Source organism: Leptonychotes weddellii, chromosome 9 (genome assembly GCF_054177405.1).
Source record: "Leptonychotes weddellii isolate Sample4059 chromosome 9, ASM5417740v2, whole genome shotgun sequence".
Classification (NCBI taxonomy): domain Eukaryota; kingdom Metazoa; phylum Chordata; class Mammalia; order Carnivora; family Phocidae; genus Leptonychotes; species Leptonychotes weddellii.
This window is the reverse complement of record NC_138377.1, coordinates 126,230,021-126,250,235: the sequence shown is the minus strand read 5'-3', so window position 1 is coordinate 126,250,235 and position 20,215 is coordinate 126,230,021. Positions and strand designations below refer to the sequence as shown.

At 59.2% G+C, this 20,215-nt stretch overlaps 1 protein-coding gene across 1 annotated transcript in view; it reads left to right on the top strand.

Annotated features, from left to right (window-relative positions):
* ACSBG1 (acyl-CoA synthetase bubblegum family member 1) overlaps nucleotides 1-20,215 on the top strand; it is a 41,870-nt gene that overhangs the window by 13,317 nt on the left and 8,338 nt on the right. The window contains exons 2-6 of the mRNA XM_081831900.1: nucleotides 3,073-3,171; nucleotides 4,125-4,225; nucleotides 13,947-14,167; nucleotides 14,579-14,667; nucleotides 14,954-15,300. Coding sequence (XP_081688026.1) covers nucleotides 3,073-3,171; nucleotides 4,125-4,225; nucleotides 13,947-14,167; nucleotides 14,579-14,667; nucleotides 14,954-15,300 — 857 coding nt within the window. The remainder of the gene's footprint in view (nucleotides 1-3,072; nucleotides 3,172-4,124; nucleotides 4,226-13,946; nucleotides 14,168-14,578; nucleotides 14,668-14,953; nucleotides 15,301-20,215) is intronic.

The following is a 20,215-nucleotide window of genomic DNA, read 5'->3' as shown; positions in this document are numbered from 1 at the left end:
GGAGAAGTGAGTGGCGTGGGCCACCGTGTGGGGGGATCAGAGAGGCCCATGCGGATGCAGCTCCTGGGTGGGCTGCTGGCGTGGCACGCTCCAGCCGGGGTGGCCGGGACGCTGGGTTCTGGAGGAGGTGCTGCTCCTCTCCCAGCTGGGGCCTTTTAGGATCTGGGGAATGTTGGGGCAACGCCCTGCCCTGAAATCCTCTGCTGTGTTCCAGGAGATAGGGTCTCCCCTCGCACCCGGGGCGGAGAGAAGCAAGAACTGGAAGAAGGAATGGGGAGGGTGGCCGGCGGGGGGGTCAGGAGTGTGCAAAGCAGGAGTCCTGGGGCTCTGATTGGTTTGCTCATCCTGGTAAGCGCCTGGCCCAGGGAATAGAAACTGGAGCCCGAAGGCGACTCTGTGTTGTTCTCGATGTGATGAGATGTGTGGGCTTAGCAGGCAAGTAAATTACAGTCAGGTGCCCAGCCTCAGGAGCCGGTGAGTCCTGCCCAGCAAGGAGGGCACCTGCGTCCTCACCCAGTCCGGCCACAGCCCGTGATGCACACTGTGTCTCTGTTGCAGGGCGGTTTGGTGGAGCAGGGCCTCTCTGGGGCTGATGCGTTCCCTAAGGTCCCCACTGTCTCCTGGGTGAGCTCGAGGGGCGCGGCCGCCCCACGGGGACCATGTCAGAGATGCTCCTGCTCAGGTCTGCCAACTCCATCCTGAGGACCGTGTAAGGAACAGGGACCCCATCCTCCTCCCAGGGAGAGTACCCGGGCCACGTGGCACCTGGACCCCCAGTCTTGGGTTTGGGGGTTTCCATTCCACTGAGTCACCCTCCCAATCATACCCAAGAACTTTCTTCTCCTTGCTCCCCAAAAGACCCATGACAGCCCCCCAGCAATATGTGAGAGCCACTGAGCACTGAGCACTAAGCACTTTGCAGGTATCCTGTATCCTCACCACAGACACGGGGCTGACGCAGAGCACCGAGGCTCCAAGAGGTACGGTGACTTGCCCAGGGTCACACAGCTAGTGGAGCTGAACCCAGATGGGCCAATTCTGGTGAGCCTCAGAAAGCATTTATTGAGCACTTATAGCATACAGCACAGTGGCCTGACTGGTAAAAGGGAAGAAAGACAACAAAATAACTAGGAGATGGACGCCCCCTCCAGGAGGGGCTCCCATGGAAAAGGAGGGCTCCTCTTGGCTTGTGGGTCACACACATGGTGAAAACTTGAGGAGGATGTTTCCTGAGTTCCAACTGTGCACCTTAGGGCATCTCAGGGCCAGAGGACAGACAGACTCAGGGAGCTTACCAAGCCGCGTGCGGCATTCAAGGCCCAAACCGGAGTGTCCAAAGGCCGTGAGAGTGAAAAGGTGTCGGGGATAATCCCCGAGGGCTTTCTGAAGGAGGAGCTGAATGAGGCTCAGTAGGCTCTGTCCTCAAATGGTCCCCTTCAGCTCCTCGGGCAAGACAGGAGGACAAAGGAGAGACCAATTGACCAGAGACGGTTAGGAGAGGGAGTGCAGGCTCTCCCAGCCCCCTCCGCCCGTCCCACGCACCTCAGCTCACAGTATATTCGCACACACAGGCTCTTCAAGAGCTTCCTCGCTCCCTGAGCGACCGGACAGGTGCTAAGCACATTTGGTTTCTGTGCAAGACGAGTAAGGCAAGGTGCTTATGGGGTACGTGCGAGCAGGAGGAGTTTAGTTTTCCAGAAGGACAGGAATACTGTGCTCATCCCCTTTGACAGGCGCTGGTCCTGATCACGGTGGTCCCACCTCACCTGCTGGTCCCTCGCCGGCCCCCGAGGCCGCCCCGAACAGTGGCAGGAGTCAGAGGGGCGTGGGAGGGGTCAGGGCAGTTGCGGTGGCTCCCCTTGGAGGACACTGGGAAAGCCAGGTCCCCGGGCTCGCTCCCCAGGCCGAAGAGGCCGGCTTGTCCAGCGTTGGTCTCTCAGCCCCCCAGCCACTGCACAGAGGGGGCGGGTGCGTGGCTGGAGGCCCCCCCCCGGCAGCTGCAGGAGCGCGGGCGAGGGCGAGCACTGAAGCGGGCGTCGCGGCACCCCCGCCCGGACACGGGGCAGCAGGCCCGCGGGGAGGGCACGGGCCCCAGCACCACGCAGCGTGGCCCCCTTCCCTTCTGTGTCACGAGCCGGGCCAGACGTCAGTCCCTGGTTGTGACCTCGGGAGCAGCCACATGTCACAGGGAGGTCCTGCAAAGTCTGTTTCAGACGGTGGGCGAGGGCGCCGTCCCCTTCCAGGATGCTGACCTCTCTTAATGAGGCATCCAGCCTTCTGCGGCTCAGGGCTCCACGTGGGCCATGCACGGGGTAAGCGCGGTGTCCCTGTCACAGTCCCCAGAGGAGGACCGGCTCTCCCCTGTGACCCCGGACGGGGGGCGACCGCAGTGCGTCTGAGCAGGATGAGCTCGCTTGGCCCCCGGCTTCCTTAGGCAGCTGTCTTTTCGTTTCGTCTGTATTTAGCTTTTTTGAAACCAGAAGCAGTTGACACACATTTTTATCAGGTGCAGGACATGCTGCTGGTACTTTCTGATGCTGGGGATTTAAAGCAGACTCATCTGGCGGGCTGTCGCAGCCCACCATGGCCTCCGCCAATCTGGGGGCGGCGATTCCGGAGGCCAGTCTGCTGTAGGCGCCTTTGAGGACACAGCCAGCAGAGTGTGGAGCCTGCACCAAGTTCACTGTCCCCACTCAGGGACTCCCAGTGGGGCACCCTCGGCCCACGTGTGTGCGTGTCCCACATTCGCCCACTAATTCTATCGTCTGCGCCCAGAGCTCTGGGGCCATTTGGTACCAGCACGGCTGTCTCTGTCCCAAAACAGATGCAGCGTCCACTCTGCGACCCAAGCGAGTCATGGCGGCGGCCAGCGCCCCAAAGTCAGCAGGACGAGTCCCACGCACTCAGAACCCTCTGCCTGGCACAGGGGCCCCTTGGTCCCTGTGCCAGACAGAGGAGCCCTGCTCACAAAGTTCCTAGGAAGGGGACCGACTTGCCCCCACGCGCCCCCCTTCTCCCCAGGCCCCTCCCTTCATAACCTCCTGATGTCTTTCGTTTTAAAACCTATCTCAGGTTCTTAAGCAGACTGCTGCCAGGTGGGCCTGGGTGCGCTCGCAAACTTAGTTTGAACCTGTGGTACCAGCAAGGAATAAGGCCGAATGTGACAAGCAGGTAACTGGCCCAACAGCCTGGGAAGTGGGCAGGGATGGGACTAGCCCCACCCTGACAGACGGATGGGACTCCCTGGAGCCAGGGTCCTGCCCTCGGGGCTGCCATGACCAGCTGCACAGGTTGCACACTGCACAACTCCAGTAGGCTCTGTTTACATACTGGTGAGTGTGAAATATGCCTGTGGAGTTGTGTAAGGCCGTAGTCCTGCTTGACTCTGGTGCATGTACTGAACTCCATCCGCTCATCACACAGGACGTTGAGGTCTGGCCAATTGAACCCTGAGGAGAAATGGTGCCAAGGATCGGTTGACAACAGAGACCCCATAACCCCTTGCGCTATCCAGCTGGAAGGGGAGATCCATTGTCTAGGGCCACCATGCCTGGGAAGCGAGGAGGATCTGGGCCAGGGGCAAAGGGGTGGAGGCAGATGGCCTGAGCCCCAGATCTCTCTGGCCCCACACCTGTCCTCTCCATGGGGGAATAGGCTAGGGCCTCCCACAGGCTCCCTTGGGGAGGAGAAGTCCTCACTGGGGTCTGCATAGGACGCGTGGGAGCCCTAGAAATGTCCTCAGCTCCACTCTGAGCTTCTGAGCATGACTGTTTCCACTGTTTGAGGCCCAGGGGGTGTGGGAGTGAGGAGGAGGGGCTCCACTGGAGTTGTGCCCAGAACCGGCCAGTGCTGAACCCCCAAGCCTTTCCTTGTCCAGATGGGGACACTGAGTCCAGAGAGAGCTGTACCGTTGCCCAGAGTCACACGACAAACTAGAGCAGAGCAGGGCTGAGCGCTGAGAACCTGCAGGGAGAGCCTGGGTGGGGTGAGGTTAGCCTGCGGCTGTGAGGGCTTATCCCCTGACCCCCACCGGGAGGCAGAGACGCCCGTGTCACCCCCGGGGTGCCCAGATGTGTGCCAGGCCAGGCCCGAGGGTCTCACGTTGTTTCTCCCCTCCCCACCAGCTCCCTGACTGATGGGCAGACGCTCTCCAAAGAGTCCCTAAGCCATGCTCTCGCACTCTCGTCCCCAGAGAAGGAGAAGGATGCCCAGCTGGATGGGTCAGGTGAGCCGGCCGGGAGGCTGCGGGCTGCGCCAGGGTGCTGGAGGGCCGCGGGCAGCACCCAGGCAGAGGCCAGCTGGGGGAGCCACAGGACAGGACTTGGGGGCCGCAGCAGGTAGAAATCCCTCCGGTCGCCACCACTCCCCTTTCCTTATGGCCGCGTCAGGGCCAAGCCTGACGGAAGGCAGTGAGTGGTGGGGAGGACGGAGGCAGGGAGGCAGCCGGGGCCTCTGGACGGGTGGAGGCCCCAGGGAGCAAGGCCGGGCACTCCCAGCCTGGTTGCCTGGGGCGAGGTGCCAGTCGGGGGGCTGGAAGTGGGCAGAGTGTGTGGGAGGCTTGCAAAGACGTTCGCCCTCAGACAGTGGCCCCAGGAGGGCTGCGGAGCTATATCATTTACCCCGAAGAGTCATCAGAGTGATAGCAGCCACATAGCTTCCTTCCTTTTTATTGGCTATCGGACGACATTGTAGCAACAACGCAAGTCAAACAAAAACTGAAACAGTAAGTGCCTGGGGCAGGGGTCGCCGCCTCCGGGGTCTGCGCTGTCCTTGGGGTGGCACATCCTGTGTCGCCTGCCCCGGGGTGCGGACCCTCCCCGCCAGGAGGTCCTGGGAGCAGAGACTCCCCAGACCGCCCCCTCGCTCGGGTGTCTGGGGGGAAGCGTTTGAACTCGGCGCGTCTTTGGCAGAATGTCCTTCAGTTTGGGTCCGCCTGGGGTCTTCCTCGTGGTTAGACTAGGTCTGGGATTTGGGGAGCAAGTGGTAGTGCTTGAGCTGGAACTAGCTGGGGAGGTCATTTCTTCAGGTCCCTGCGCAGGGCCGAGGGGTGGGCGGAGCCGGCAACAGGACAAGGGGAGGCCCCGGCCTGGCTTTCTGGGTTGGAGGACAGACGCAGCGTCAAGGCAAAGGTCACTGTGCCCACTAGAAGAGATGCCGAGAGGTGTAAAGAGGGCAGGCTCCCCGGGGAGCAAGTGCCGGTGACCTCCCCAGTGGGGCAGGCGCCACCATCAGACAAGCCGCCCCTCTCCCGCGCTGGACGTCTTGGGCTAAGGAGCTGCTGGGGACCACTGCTGTCAGCAGGCGCATGGCAGAGCTGCCCCGGGGACGTCAGCCCTGCCGGGGCGCTGTCCAGCCGGCCTCGTGAGCCCCACGGGGCTGGCATGAGTGTCATGCTCTGCCCAGCTTCTCCTGTTCAGCCCCGGGGACTCTGGGGCACGGCCGAGGTGAGATCTGAGTCCAGCCGGGACCGAGCACCCGCCACATGCCAGCCTGGTGCCGGGGCTTGTTCTCGAGACCCCCCTGCGGGGCCGGGAGCCAGACCTCCAGGCTCCGCGGGGAAGGAGGTAGGAAGGAGTCTTGCGGCTGCCCTGTCCCGAAGCGCGCTCCGTAGGATCGGGAGAAGGCCCCCGTCCCCGTGGAAGACTGTAGGGAGGGGGCTGGAGGGCAGTGAGAGGGGTTCAATCCTCCTTCCCCACCCGGCTGCCCCCTGTGAACGTTTACCCCGTGCCGGGCTTTGTGCTGAGGGGTTTGCAGTCTTTCATGTTGTCTTCAGAACCCCACCGAGCTCAGAGAGGTTCAGTCCCACCGCCAGAGGAAGTGGAACTCCTGGCTGGCCACGCTGACTCTTTGGGCCCTGGGTAGCAGTGCGGTCCCCTCCGGGCCTGGCGAGCCCCGGCCTGCCCTCCCGTGAACCACTGAGCTGGCAGCCCCTCTGGGGAGCTCTGGGAGGCCTGCCTTCCACAGTCAGCATCCACCTGGGCCTCCCTGAGTTCCCAGAACCTTGAGGGTCCTCAAGCTCCTGTCCCCAGGCCAGGCTCTGAGCTAGCGGGCAGGCCCACTGAATCTGACCACACAAAGTCAGCCTTGCGCCGGGCCCTGGAGACACAGTTCTTTCTAGCTCTTTCTAGCTGAGCATGAACCCCAGCTGGAGCAGGGCAAGGCAACACCGCAGGGAAGGGGAGGGGGTCCAGGGAGGGCAGCTGCTGGAGATGGGGCTGGCCAGGGCCTGCCCCCCACGCTCACTCTTCCCAGCAGACTCTTACACCCACCAGGGAGCTCTGACGTGGGCGTTTCTAGCCCCATGAGGCCCGCGGTTGGGTCAAGGGCTGCACGGGGCCTCCCTCTGTCCCTCACTCCCACCCTTCCCAAATGCTTCGAAGGCATGGCTGCTCTTTGGCTGGAAGGAGACAGATACCACCCGTGTCCTGGGGAGCTCACAGCCTGAGGCTGGGGAGCAGGGTGGGGACAGTGGGAGACAGAGGCCCCCACTGTCGCTTCAGCCTCTGGTGGGGGTGGGAGTGGGGAAGGTAGGACAGATTTCACCCCGAGAACAGAGGAAATTCATGTAGACAGCTCCTAACCTGAGAAATGGGAGCGAGTGGGAACCCCAGCCTCACCAGCCAAAAAAAGTGGGGATCCTTGTACAAACTTTTTCTAATCAAATGTCCAAGTTAAGTTATGAGTGTGTATTAGATGCTTCCCTGGGCCCAGAGTGGCTCGTGTCTGATGTAGTTTTGGAATATAGGGGAGGTTGGTGGGGTCTGGAGCCCACGCCAAGAAAGAACTCTTGAGATGTCTTCAGGGCAAAATGGTGGTTTTATTAAAGCCCGGGGACAGGACCCGTGGGCAGAAAGAGCTGCTGCCCCGGGCTTGTGAGCGGTGGCTGAGTACGTACTTGTCCAGGCCCAGCGTTGCTCATGTCTATCCCTGGGGTGCTGACAGGGTGTGTGTACAAGGGAGGGGCCCGGAGGCCAGGCTCATGCCCAAAATGACATGAAAACCACCTGGGGCACCTGGGGACCGGCCCCAGGGGTGCCCCTGAAGGGGGTGCCGGCAGAGGGAAGCAGAGCTCTGCGGGGCAGGTGGAGACGGGCTCCGGGGTCCGTGTGCGTTTCCTGCGCACGCCCACCGCAGGGCGGGCAATGCCCATCTCAGCGCCCCCACTGCCATGGTCCAGGCCTGGACAAGTGGAATTCTGGGGGTAGAACATAAAAGCTAAAACAGTGACCCCGGGGGGGCCCACAGAGACCATCTTGTCCCTCCCTCCCGATTGTGATTCAGATGGGGACACTGAGGTCCAGGGGGGGGTCTCCCCAGGCTTTCTTTGCTGAGTGGCCACAACCCAGAGCTCCTAACCCTCGGGCAAGAAGGCTGGTGAGTGGCCAGCAGGTGGAGCGGGTCTCTCCCACCTCAGACACAGTGGAGCCAAAGTCACATTCTGGCACATTCTGTACAAGGTCTGGACAAACTGTTCTGTCCCAGGCAGGCCTTATCCTTATCTCGAGTCCTGTTCTGAGGCCGCCATGGCCTCTTCCCCTTAAATATCCCCACGAGTGCCTGGCACAGGTCTGAGCAGTGTCCAAGGGCCGCAGCAAAGGGTCCCTGTGCGCAGAGGGAGCGTCCTGGCCCCCATCCAGGCTGGCCTCGGCAGCGGGGGCTTCGGGGTCCGGCGCTGGCAGGAGCATCTTGGAGGCAGATCTGTCCCAGGCCTGAGAGCACCTGCCACCCCAGGCCCATGCATCCCTCCAGCTGCAATAGGCTCCTTCTCGGCCATTCCCACGGCAGCAGTAAATGCCCCCGGGCTTCTCCTCCCCCCCACTGCCCTCGCCCCTGTTTTTCCTCCTTCCCAGCCAATTGAGAGTGATTTCCTCTGCTGTTCAGAAGCCTTGATCCCAGAGCCCCAAGGACAGCAGCTCCCAGCCTGCCGGGCCGCCCCCAGCATAATGGGTGATTGACAAGACCCAGGCCAGGGTCAGGCCAAGACCGGTGGCCATATGAACAAGAGAAGGCGAGGAGACGGGGGCCGGGCCTTGGGAAAGCCCACCCGGGCCCTGAGCTGGCATGGTCTCGTGTGTTCTGGGGGCTGGTGGTCGGCCGCAGACTGCTAGCTGGGTTGGGATCGTGGGCGCCTTCCTGGGTGACAGGGACCTCGGCTGGGTCCTGGCTGTGTTCTGCTGCTACTGAAGCCGTGAGCTTGGTTGGGCACGGCGGATCTGCGTCCCTGTTGAATGTCAAGGTGGGGGTCGGGGACATTTTAAAGGGCTGGCAACCCATCCCGATTTCTATGTCTCTGCCACCACCCGGGAGCCACCCCTCGGAGCGGCAGGCGGAGGGGCACCCCCAGCTCATGGGCCCTCCCTCCTGCTTGGGTCTGGCCGAGGGCCAGGCTCCTCCCCCAACCCCATCCCCAAGGGAATGGACCCTGGACCCTCACGCCCACACCCCATTCGGCTGCTGGGACTGACTGAGGCCTGGTCCCACTGTTGCCCCTGACCTGCTGTGACCTTGGCCATCCCTCACGCCGCCGATGGGCCGCGTGTGGGAATTCCCGGCCACTTCTCCGCTCATCCGTCCGTATCCTGGCAGGCGCCACAGGCTTAGCCAAGTGCAGTGGTTGTGCGGGCTCAGAGTCTGTCCGGAGAGAAGGAAGGAGGGTTTCGGGAGCGCCCGCTGTGTGGGGATCCCAGATGCAGACGGTTTCCGCTCTGCCTGCGAGCTGACACCACGCTCCACCCGATGCCCTCCTGCGGGCATTTCCTTGTCATTAAACTCTTTAAAACTTTATTTTCATGACCGCTTAGCATCCACGGTGTGGCTCCCTCTGAAGCATTTACCAGTGCCCTGCTGGGGACACTGGGTCGTTTCTAGTGACTGTGCTCATAGAAACAGAGCCATGGAGCGATGGGCCTCCGGGCTCCCAGTGTCCGGCCCTCTGCTCCGTTCCCACGGGCTCTTCCTGCCAGTGTGGTTGCTGCTCCAAGGGGACTCCTTTTTGAAGCCCTTTGGTATAGTTGGTTGCAATGTTTTGTTTTGTTTTGTTTTTATTCTTATGTTAATCCCCATACATTACATCATTAGTTTTAGATGTAGTGTTCCATGATTCATTGTTTGTGCATAACACCCAGTGCTCCATGCAGAACGTGCCCTCTTTAATACCCATCACCAGGCTAACCCATCCTCCCACCCAGCCCTTTGGTATAGTTGGCTGATTGCCCCCAGGAAGCTCGTACTGACTCGCACTCCCGGCTGGTCGTGAGTGGGGTCGGCTGGGCTGGTGACATCTTTGTTGCTTCGCGCTTCTTCACATTGGGAGAGACCCCGGGCAGGAGGCGGGGGGAGCCGGTGAGGGCAGATGGCTCCGGCCAGGGAGGTTGTCACGACGACAGGCAGGCGGGGACGAAGCGAAACTCGGTGTGGCTGGGGGGATGGGAAGTAATGGACTCCCGTGGCTCCCTGTGCAGTGGCAGCCACCCTCGGGCACACTCAGCCCACCACCCGCTTCTCTAGGCTTCCCGCCCCGCCGCGGCCTCTGCCACCCATTCTCTGCAAGTCCCGCTCAGCTGCTGCGGAGAGAAGCTCCCCAGGCGCGGTGACCCTGTGTGCCTGGTCCAGGGCGTGAGATTAGGCCCATTCCTGCAGCCCTGGGGCGGGGCCAGGGTCCAAGCCCTTTGTGGGCCAGCCAGCCCTTCCAACGGCTCTGCCCACCTTGCTGATAGCGAAAAACGGGGTTTCTCACTCGTCGTCCAGAGATTTCTCTCCTCTCAGACAGAGATGAGGTCGGGAGAGGGAGCAGCATGAGCAAAGGCCCAAAGGTGGGCCTACATGGACCTGAGAAGACAAAGGGGAGCGTGAGGCCCCCCAGGCTTGGAGATTCATCTGTCTCCCCTTTGTTCAGTCCCCAAGCCCGAGGGCGCTCGGCGGCTGGCACCAAAGGCCGAGGCCCCTGAGCTGTGGCAGCCTCGGCAGAAGGACACTGAGCCGGGCTCCCAGGCACACAGGACGAGGTTCATGTGGCCGCGTAGGCAGGCACCTACTCGGTGGGCCAGCCTGTCTCAGCGCTTGGGCAAGAAGGTGACCTGCATCACTGTGGGCCATGCCGGTGAGCAGGGGCGGGGGGAAGAGCAGAAGGCCTGGGTCCCCTAGACACATGGTGGTTCAGTCCAGCCTCCCTGGGACAGGGATAGGACAGAAGCTAGCTCATTTTTCCCTGAAGGCCCCTGACCTCCGCTCCGGGCTGGGCTTCTGCACTCGGGCCCCAGGAAGTAGTCACACTGCTTACAAGAGCCTCCAGCTGTGGGAGAGTCTTGACCCTCAGCGAGGCCCGGCTCCTGTGTTCAGGGAGGGGTGGTACTTGGGACCGGAAGTGCGGGAGAGCTGTGTGGCGGGGACCGAGTCTCAGGTAGAGACACAGCGTGGGCCAAGGCACGGGGTGGGGGCAGGGGGCACTGGAGCCGCTCAGGCTGGCTGGAAAGGTATGTGCTGAGGTCACAGGGGGTCTTCCTTAGAGGCCACCGTGTGCACAGCACCCTGTGGTCAAGGTCAGATCTGGGTTCCGAAAGGTCTCTCCAGGAGCCCTGGAATGTGGGAAAGGCAGTGGTGGCCGCTGCCCAAGGTCACCGCTCCTGAGCTCCCCTCCAGGCCTTGGGCAGGAGGCAGAACGTCCTTTCCGGAAGGAGACACGGGCGCTGGGGCCTGCGGGGGCCTGGGCGTTAGCCTGTGGGTGGGAATCCCAGCTCTGCCCCCAGCCGCACGGGTGACTTGCCCCCCGTTTCTCAGAGGGTTGGCTGTGCTGCCTTGCAGGCTGTGAACAAGGTACGTGCCGCCCAGCTGCTGCAAAGCGGGCACTCGGCGAGCCGTGACCACGGCAGCCCCCCGTGGGCAGGGGAGTGACTGGGCCTCCGGGATGGCGAGCAGGCCCCGTGCCCGCCAAAGCCTTTCCTCTGGCCGGTCTGGGGGCTCGGGGGCCCAGCTGGGTCGGCTTGGCTGGTGGAGCGGGTGCAGAGAAGGGCCGGCCGGAGCCTGGGGTCGCAAGCCCCGCTGCAAGGCGCCCATCCCCCGGCTGGCTCCCCTCCCTGGGCAGGGCAGCTGGGCTAAGTGGAGCCAGGCTCACGGGCCACCAGCATCCCTTCTCTTTCTGGTCCCCTCTGTCCTTCTGTGCGCAGAACGCGGGCACCGCCAGGCAGGACCATTAGCGGGAGAGCAGAAGTTAGACGAAGGAACTCTGTCCGACATATCCATCCAAAGTTCATGCGCTCTTTCCTTCTGAGTCGATGAACCCACTTCTAGAAATCTGTCCTTTGGAAAGCCTAGAACAAGGGCCAAAAGCTGGGAGCCGTCAGAGTGCGCGTGGCTGGGAAAGTGACTGGGACCGGCGCTCACCCCCGCCCGCCTGCACCGCCGGAGACTCTGAGGTCACAGAACTAAGGATGGGTGATTTTCGACAGCTGTGTTTGATTTGGTCCGCATAATGTTTTTTTGAAGTGTGAGCCAACATTTAAATACGGGGTGATTGCACACAGACACCCAGATGTCAGATAACCCTTGGTTTGCATTCCTGCTGGGCACCAGCTTGCCCCTGCCGATGAGCTGTGCCCAGCGTTCCCACCATGCCCTGTGGCCTCCCTGACGCGGAGGTGGGGCTCGGGACAGTCACCGTCCCCTTGGACTGTAGCTCTCCTTCGTGAGCATTGTTCTTTATCAAGAACAGAGAAACAGAAGGAGGTTTCCCAGAGCCCTGTGTTTCTGGGACGGTGAGAAGGAGACTGATTCTGGTCCCGTGACTCCCACACAGACCCTGGAGCACTTCACTCATGTATTATTTACCGTTACGCATTAGTTTTTTAAAGATCTGATTTACTCATTTAAGAGAGAGAGAACACAAGCAGAGGGAGAAGCAGACTCCTTGCCGAGCAAGGAGCCCCACACGGGACTCGACCCGAGGACCCCAGGATCATGATCTGAGCTGAAGGCAGATGCTTAACCGACTGAGCCACCCACGCACCCCTCTTTACACATTATTTCTTGTGATATTGACACCTGGCCCCTCTGGGCATTTTGGGTTTGCTACCCTTGACTCATACAAGAGTAACAGGGCCTGGGGTGCCTGGGGGGCTCAGTCAGTTAAGCATCTGACTTGGTTTTGGCTCAGGTCCTGATCTCAGGGTCCTGGGATCGAGCCCCGCGTCGGGCTCCACGCTTAGTGTGGAATCGGCTTCTCCCTCTCTCTCCCTCTGCCCCTCTCCTCTCATGCCCCCGAGGGACCCGCCCACAGGGAGAATCCACCTTTTCTGGTTTAGGGACCAGGGAAGGGAAGAGGGCCTCCAGCTGCCCAGGTATTAGAGAACTTTTATTGAGGTATGATTGCACGGCCTCAAATTTACCCACTTTAATGTGATCATTTTTCACTGAAAAAAATCATTTTTTTTGATTAGCGAATTTTTACAGTTGTACCAATATCACTGCGATCTGATTATAGAACATTTCCACCACCTCAGAAAGATCCTTGGTGTCTATTTGTGGTGACTCCCACCACCGGGCAACCACTAACCTGCCTTCTCTGGACAGTTCCCATACACGGGGCATCTTCTGGCTTCTTTCTGGGAACACGGTCTGAGATGCACCGTGCTGCGCCCAGAGCAGCCGTGTCTGCCATTTCAGGGTGGACTTGTGTTCGTGGGTGGGGTCGGGGGGATGCCAGGCTTGACCATGGTCACCGGCGGACGGGCGTTTGGTGGTTTCCGTGTCTGACTATTACAAATGATGCTGATGGCATTCACATCCACGTCTTTCTGTGGCAAATTCCGTGGCCTCCTTGGAAGCTAGGAACCAGCTCTCCTGACCCAGCCCGGGGTCTTCTGTCAACCTCAGGGTCCACGTGCAACCGAGAGTGTCTGGAGGGGAGGGACGAGGTCATCCCACAGGATGGTTTTGAGGTTCGTGCTGCCCGTGGCTGGGGCCACCCAGGCGGTCCAGCCAGCAAGTGGCAGGGCAGCCCCTCTTCCGCCTAAGGACGGCCCTGGCCCAGGGAAAGGAGGCCCCGTAGACAAAAGGATCGACCTCCCATCCAAGCCTCCTGGAATTTGGAGAACTTGGAAAATTGGAAATGTGCATTTATTGTGTCCCAACTGGGTGTCAGGGTCCTTCATGTACACCATTTCCTTTGACCGCCCCCCCCATCATCCCTGAGGTCCAAATCCTCACCTTTGCTCCGAGGAAACAGACTCAGAGGTTGCACGGTGCGCCCAAAGTCTCGCGCACGAAACGGTCCATCTGTCGCCACCTACCGCTTGCGGGGCCGGCTCTGTGACCTTGGGGAGATGCCCGGGCCTCCCCGAGCTGCGCTGCCCCATCTGCAAACCGAGGCACCACCCCGTGGAACAGAGTGGGTCCCTGCGGGAGGGATTCGGCACAGCGCCGACACCTGACGAGAAGGAGTGAAGGCTGTCCCTGCAGCTGGGACACTTCTTGGGCTAGTCTGAGCCACTGGGCTCTGGTCCCCCCGTCGGGAGGGCTGTCCTTTCTGCGGCTTTGAACTTCCGTCCAGCTGGGCCTGTCCCCGATTCTCAGCGGGCAGAGGAAGGGTGGGAACGCCGAAGCATGTTGAGGTCTGATGGCCCTGCTCTTCTGAGGCGGGCCTGAACACCACTGACCACCCAGCCTCGAGGGGCAGGTTCCACTGGCACGAAGACAGGAAAAGGTCTTGGCCCTCGGTGCCTCTACGGCCTCCACCTCCTTGCTGTCTCCCTAAGCCTTGCCTATCCTCAGGGCTGTCAGACCTCCTCCTCCAGGCAGCCTCCCAGCTGCCCCAGTCCTGGTCTGCCACCACCCATGGCCCAGCCCCCAAAGCACTGTTGGGACCGGCGGCCCGGGAGGACCAGGGCCTCAGGGGGCAGGAGAGGGGGACCCTAGGCCAGCATGATCCCAGCTGTGGTCTCCCTCCCCCGCAGAGGAGAAGCTGTGGACAACGCGGGCAGACGGACGCGTGCGCACACGCTTTCACCCCACCTGCCCACAGCCTCCTTACACCGTGCACCAGATGTTCTCCGAGACCCTGGACAAGTATGGGGACCTCCGTGCTATAGGCTTCAAGCGCCAGGGCACGTGGGAGCACATCTCCTACTCCCAGTACTACCTGCTGGCCCGAAAAGCCGCCAAGGGCTTCCTGAAGGTGAGGGGCCCCTTGAGATGCAGCCTTTCCCTCCCCAGACCTGCCTTCCAGCTCTGGACCCTCGTAGGTCCCCTCCCTGGCTCCCAACCTGGCGAGCCTCGGGAAGGAGTAACTGTAAAACCACTCCCGTGCATTGGCCCGCTGGGACGCGCTGGGCCCTCCCCACATGCCAGCCTCTCAACACCTGGTTTTCATTCGTGATCACATTCGAGTCGGGCTGGGCTGCCTGCTGGGCTGGGCAGAGGGCCTGACTCCCTGGGAAGGTGCCGAGAGGGGCAGCAAGGGCCCCAGGGCATTCTCCCACTGGGCGCCCTGAGAGGGTGGTCCCTGCGGTCTGGAAGGGGGCCTGGCTGGGAATGAGAGGCCCCCTTCCGGGCCCGCTGACCTGGCCTGTCGGCCTTGGTCCTGGAGCTCGGCCTGGAGCGGGCACACAGCGTGGCCATCCTCGGCTTCAACTCCCCGGAGTGGTTCTTCTCGGCGGTGGGCACGGTATTTGCAGGGTGAGTGGCCGGGGGCGGGGCACAGTCTCCGGTGGGTCGGAGGTGGGCAGAGAGGGGAAAGGGGGTTGTTCGCGTTCTCAGAGGCCCCCATGCCCGGCCCAGACCCCATCTCCTCCCCGGGGGCCCTCTCGGGACCCTCTGCCCCCCTGCCTAGGCAGCAGTACTGAGCTGGCAGGGAAACCCTGCCTGTCCGGGCGTGGCAGCCCCCTGGGGCAGGGCTGCGGGCTGGGCCGAGGGAGAGGCGCTCTGCACCAGTTCGGACACGAACCTCCGGGGGCTCTTGCAGCGGCATTGTCACGGGCATCTACACCACCAGCTCCCCCGAGGCCTGCCAGCACATCGCCCATGACAGCCGTGCCAACATCATTGTGGTTGACACACAGAAGCAACTGGAAAAGATCCTGAAGGTTTGGGGCCAAGGGGAAGTGGGCACGGGGCCAGAGGCCAGGTGTCCTTGTGGACCTCCAGCTTACAAAGGACTTTCCCATCCTCCCTTCCGGGGTCCCCCTCCTCCTCACGGCAACCCCATGACACACAGATACACGCAGAACAAGGCAGGGCAATGGGTACCTCACCACTGGCCAGCTCCGGACCCTGAGGACCAGGCAGCCCAGGACGGGGTGACAGCCTTGGGCTAGGGCCACCAGCTGGCCCACTGCCTCCTGCGGGCACTGGGGTCCTCTGCCGGTGGCGGGCTGTGTGCCGTGAGGGTGGCCCAGGGCCCGGACACCTTGAGCACTCAAGCCTGGCCTTCAGGGCAGGATCGGGGGTGGGGTAGGGGGCTGCCACAGGGCGGGGGCTGCAAGTCTTCTAAAGTCTTCTAAAGACAGCGGGGGCATAGCAAGAACTCGAAAGCACCCCTTGAGCCAGCCGGATCTCCTCTGCAGAGGGGGGATTCCCTTAAGACCCCTCCCTTGATTGGCGGCATCCCACATGAACCACGGCCAGGGTGTGGCAGCCCAGGGACAGCCCCGAGCCCCAGCCGCACCCACCACCTGCCCCCGGCGCGGCCTTCGGGGGCTCCTTGCATCCCGGAGGCCTCTGGGATTGACTTGGAGGCTCGGCTCTGGTTCTGGAGGTGTCCCTGAGGGTGGGACAGTGGGATCTGGATGCCCAGAGGGGCGGCTGGACCAGGGGCCCCCCTCCATCTCCAGTGAAGAGGTCGCCCCCTCAAGCCTAAAGAAAGAAGCCAGCTTGGTTGGCCATTGGCTCCCATCAGAATCCTGGGCCAGCTGTGGCTGCCACCAGACCCCTGAGGCAGAGTCACCGGAAGCCGACCTCAGATCAGAGTGTGTTTTGAAATAGCTCCCGCAGTGAGGCTGTGGCCCCCCGCTTCAGTTTGCAAAAGCTGGTGCTCTGGACGCAGCACCTCCCCATTCGCGTGGCCCAGGCTCCCCCATGTGCTTCTCTGTGTCCAAGTCCCTTTCCATGAGGACAGCAGCCATGGTAGGTTAAATCATTTAAACCTGATTCCTTCTGTAAAGACCCTATTTCCAAAGAAGAGCCCATTCTAAGGTACTGGGGGGTTAAGACTTCAACATATCTTTTTGGGGGACACAATTCAACCCATAGCAGTACCATATGAGTGCTCTTAAATAATTATATTGTTAAAGTCAAGAACTTTAACATGGGAAGAAAGAAAGGCGTTGTTATTAAAACTTAGGAGGTCTGAAAGGCAGTTCATCCACCCCCGTCTGCATTTCACACACAAAGAAACAGACCTGGGGGCCGGGGTCTCAGGGAGGCGGCGGTTACCGTGTTCGGGTGCGTACAGCACAGCGGCCCCGAGAAACGGTCTTGTGAGCCCATTTTACAGACAAGGAAAGTGAGGGCCAGAGAGGTGCAGGACGGCTGACTCAGTCCCGCCCCGTCCCCTGTAAAAGTGGCAATAGGGGAGGGACGCTGGGGCGCTTTTCACGCTGGGTTCATACCGGGGAACCTCAAGAACCAACTGAGAGAGTCAGTGAGGGGGCCTGGCTGGTCGGCAGCGACAGAAGGTAGCGTGGGGGCACGGAGGGCCGTGTTGGCGCTAGAAGGCATGACAGGCCCCGGAGGGCAGCCACTGTGGGAGGGGGTGTTGAGAGAGTCCCCGCCAGGGGCGAGGCAGGAAACAGTCCAGGCAGGCCCCGCGTCCCGTGGGCCTGTGCTGGGACGAATGCCACCTGCGGGCTGCTTGTGCCAGGCAGGGTTTCATCAGAAAAGCATCAAGCCTTTCCATTCAAAAGCAAGGACAGAAGTTAGAGCAAGAAGTTGAGCAACAGGGGGAGGAGATGGGCGGGTGGATCCGGATGTGGGACACTGCTCAGGACAGCTGACCTAGTTACCGCAACGTGTCCGTGGCAAAGATTGTCACCCTCAGTCCCGTGTGGGAAGCACCCGCAGGTGTGTTCAACACGGGGTGCCGGGCCCCACACCCCTCAGTGTCAGGTTGCAGGAGGCCTGGGGTGGGGCCCGAGGATCTGCATTTCTAACAAGTTCCCTGGTAAGGCTGCCCTGTCCTAGAGGGAAGCAAGGTGCGGCTTTGCTCCGAACTAAAAGACACTTAGACCCCGCGTCAGTTTGTCTTCGGGTATTCCATTCGCTCTCCAGCGCCTTGTTAGTTATTACGTTAGTGTTTGCCCTCGGGTTTACCGTTTGCATTTTTAACTTAGGGCGGTCTGCTTTACCATCGCTGGGCTGCGCACGGTCACAGGGTTCTGCTGCTTCACCTGTGACATAGGGTCCCCACCAACATCCTCCCTCCTCCCCGCCTCCATTCTGCCTCCATCCAGGTTACAAACCCTACCCTACATTGTTTTATCATTTAAAGGCATTTTAAAAGAAGGAAAAATGTCTCTCATATTTACCCACCCGTTGGCCATTCCCTTCCATAGATACAAGTCTGCTTCTGGCATCATCTTCCTGCCTTAAGGATTTTCTTCAACATTTCTTGTAATACACATCTGAAAACGTGTTTATTTTCTTTTTTTCAAAAGATATTTTCATATGGTTTAAAATTCTGGGTTGATAGGACTTTTTTTTTCTTTCAGCCTTCTAAAGATTCCATTCCAGTGTTTTCAACTTTATGTAGTTTCTGATGAGAAGTCTATTATTTTGTGTCTTTGTTCCTCTCCGCGTCTCCGCGTATATAAGGTATCTTGTTTCTCTGGCTGCTTTTATTTATTTTTATTTTTTGACTTTTTAAGTTTTTATTTTAGTTGCTGTGTAGTTGATATATAGTTTCAGTTTTCGGCAATATTAATTTCAGGTGTACAATTCAGTGATTCAACACTTCTGTGTATCACCCGGTGCTCTCCTTCATCCCCGTCACCTGTCTCCCCCATCCCCCCACCTCCCCTCTGGTGACCAGCAGTGTGTTCTCCAGAGTTAAGAGTCTATTTCTTGGGAGCTCCTGGGGGGCTCCGTTGCTCCATCGGTTGAGCATGTCTGACTCTTCGTTTCGGCTCAGGTCATGACCTCAGGGTCCTGGGATCCGGCCCTGCATAGGGCTCTGTGCTCAGCAGGCAGTCTGCTTGTCCTTCTCCCTCCCCCTGTTTGCTTGCTCTCTCTCTCTAAAATAAACAAATAAAATCTTTTTTAAAAAAGAGGCTGTTTCTTGGTTTACTGCTCTCTCTCTTTTCCCCTCTGCTCGTTTGCTTTGTTTCTTAAATTCCACATATGAGTGAAGTCATACAGTATTTGTCTTTCTCTGACTGACTTATTTCACTTAGCATCATACCCTCTAGTTCCAGCCACGTCATTGCAAATGGCAAGATTTCATTCTTTCTGATGGCTGCGTAATATTTCATTGTATATATGGACCACATCTTCTTTATCCATTCATCTGTCAATGGACATGTGGGCTCTTTCCATAGTTTGACTATTGTTGAAAATGCTGCTATAAACATCAGGGTGCATGTATCCCTTTGAATGTGTATTTTTATATTTTTAGGGTAAATACCTAGTAGTGCAATTACTAGATCATAAGGTAGGTCTATTTTTCTAATTTTTTAAATTTAAACTCAATTAATATATAATGTATTATTGGTTTCAGAGGTAGAGGTCAGTGATTCATCAGTCCTCTATAACACCCAGGGCTCGTTACATCACGTGGCCTCCCCAGTGTCCATCACCCAGCCCCCCATCCCTCCCACCCCTTTCCCCCAGTAACCCTCAGTTTGTCATTAAGAGTCTCTTATGGTTTGTCTCCCTCTCTGATCTTGTCTTGGTTTATTTTTCCTCCCTTCCCCTATGATTCTCTGTTCTGTTTCTTAAATTCCACATATCATTGAGATCATATGATACTTGTCTTTCTCTGACTGACTTATTTTGCTCAGCATAATACCCTCTAGTTCCATCCATGTTGTTGCAAATGGCAAGATTTCATTCTTTCTGATGGCTGCGTAATATTTCATTGTATATTATGGACCATATCTTCTTTATCCATTCATCTGTCCGTGGACATCTGGGCTCTTTCCATAAGGAGAGCTCTATATTTAACTCTTTGAGGAACCTCCATACTGTTTTCCGGAGTGGCGGCACCAGCCTGCTTTCCCACCAACAGTGCACGAGTGTTCCTTTTTCTTCTCTGGCTGCTTTTAAGATTTTTTTCTTCATCATTGGTGTTTAGCAGTTTGTTATGTTGTGTCTTGGTGTGGTTTTTCTTTGTGTTTATCCTGCTTGGGGTTCATTGTGAGTCTTGAATTGGTGGGTTTATAATCAAATTTGGAAATTTCTCAGACTTCTTTTCAATTTTTAAAGAAATATTTCCTGGGGGGCGCCTGGGGGGCTCAGTCGGTTAAGCGACTGCCTTCGGCTCAGGTCATGATCCTGGAGTCCCTGGATCGAGTCCCGCATCGGGCTCCCTGCTTGGCAGGGAGTCTGCTTCCCCCTCTGCCCTCTTCCCTCTCGTGCTCTCTGTCTCCCATTCTCTCTCTCAGATAAATAAATAAAAAATCTTAAAAAAAAAAAAGAAATATTTCCTGGGATTCCAGTTACATGTATGTTAGGCATCTTGGTATTCTCCCACGGGCCGTGTCCTTCCTGTTTTCTCTCTCTCTCTGAACTTTGAGGCCTGTGTTTGGTCTTTCGGGGCAGGTTTATAAGGTTTAGCGCCAGTGCTCAGATCTGACCTCTCTGGGTCTCTGCTGAACGCCTCCGGGGGCCCCTGCAAGCTGGCTGACGGACACACAGACGGTTCCGGCCCCTTGTGAGCTCTGTCCCCCAGGTGCAGTGGCTGCCGGGCACCCTGGTACTCAGCCAAAGACTCCGGAGCACCGGGCACCTGATGAGAGAGTTCTAGAACTTTCTCTTCCTAGTTTCTCCTCACTAGTATCCAGTCCTACAGGCTCTAGCCATCACGGCTTTCCTGAACTCTATGCTCTGTCACCTCCCCTCAGCAAGAGACTGAATTCTGTTCTCCCTCCCCCGCTCTGTCCCCTCCCCTCTCTGTCCCCTTCCCCACTCTGTCCCCCTCCCCCTCTCTGTCCCCTTCCCCCTCTGTCCCCTCCCCTCTCTGTCCCCCTCCCCTCTCTGTCCCCTCCCCCTCTCTATCCCCCTCCCCTCTCTA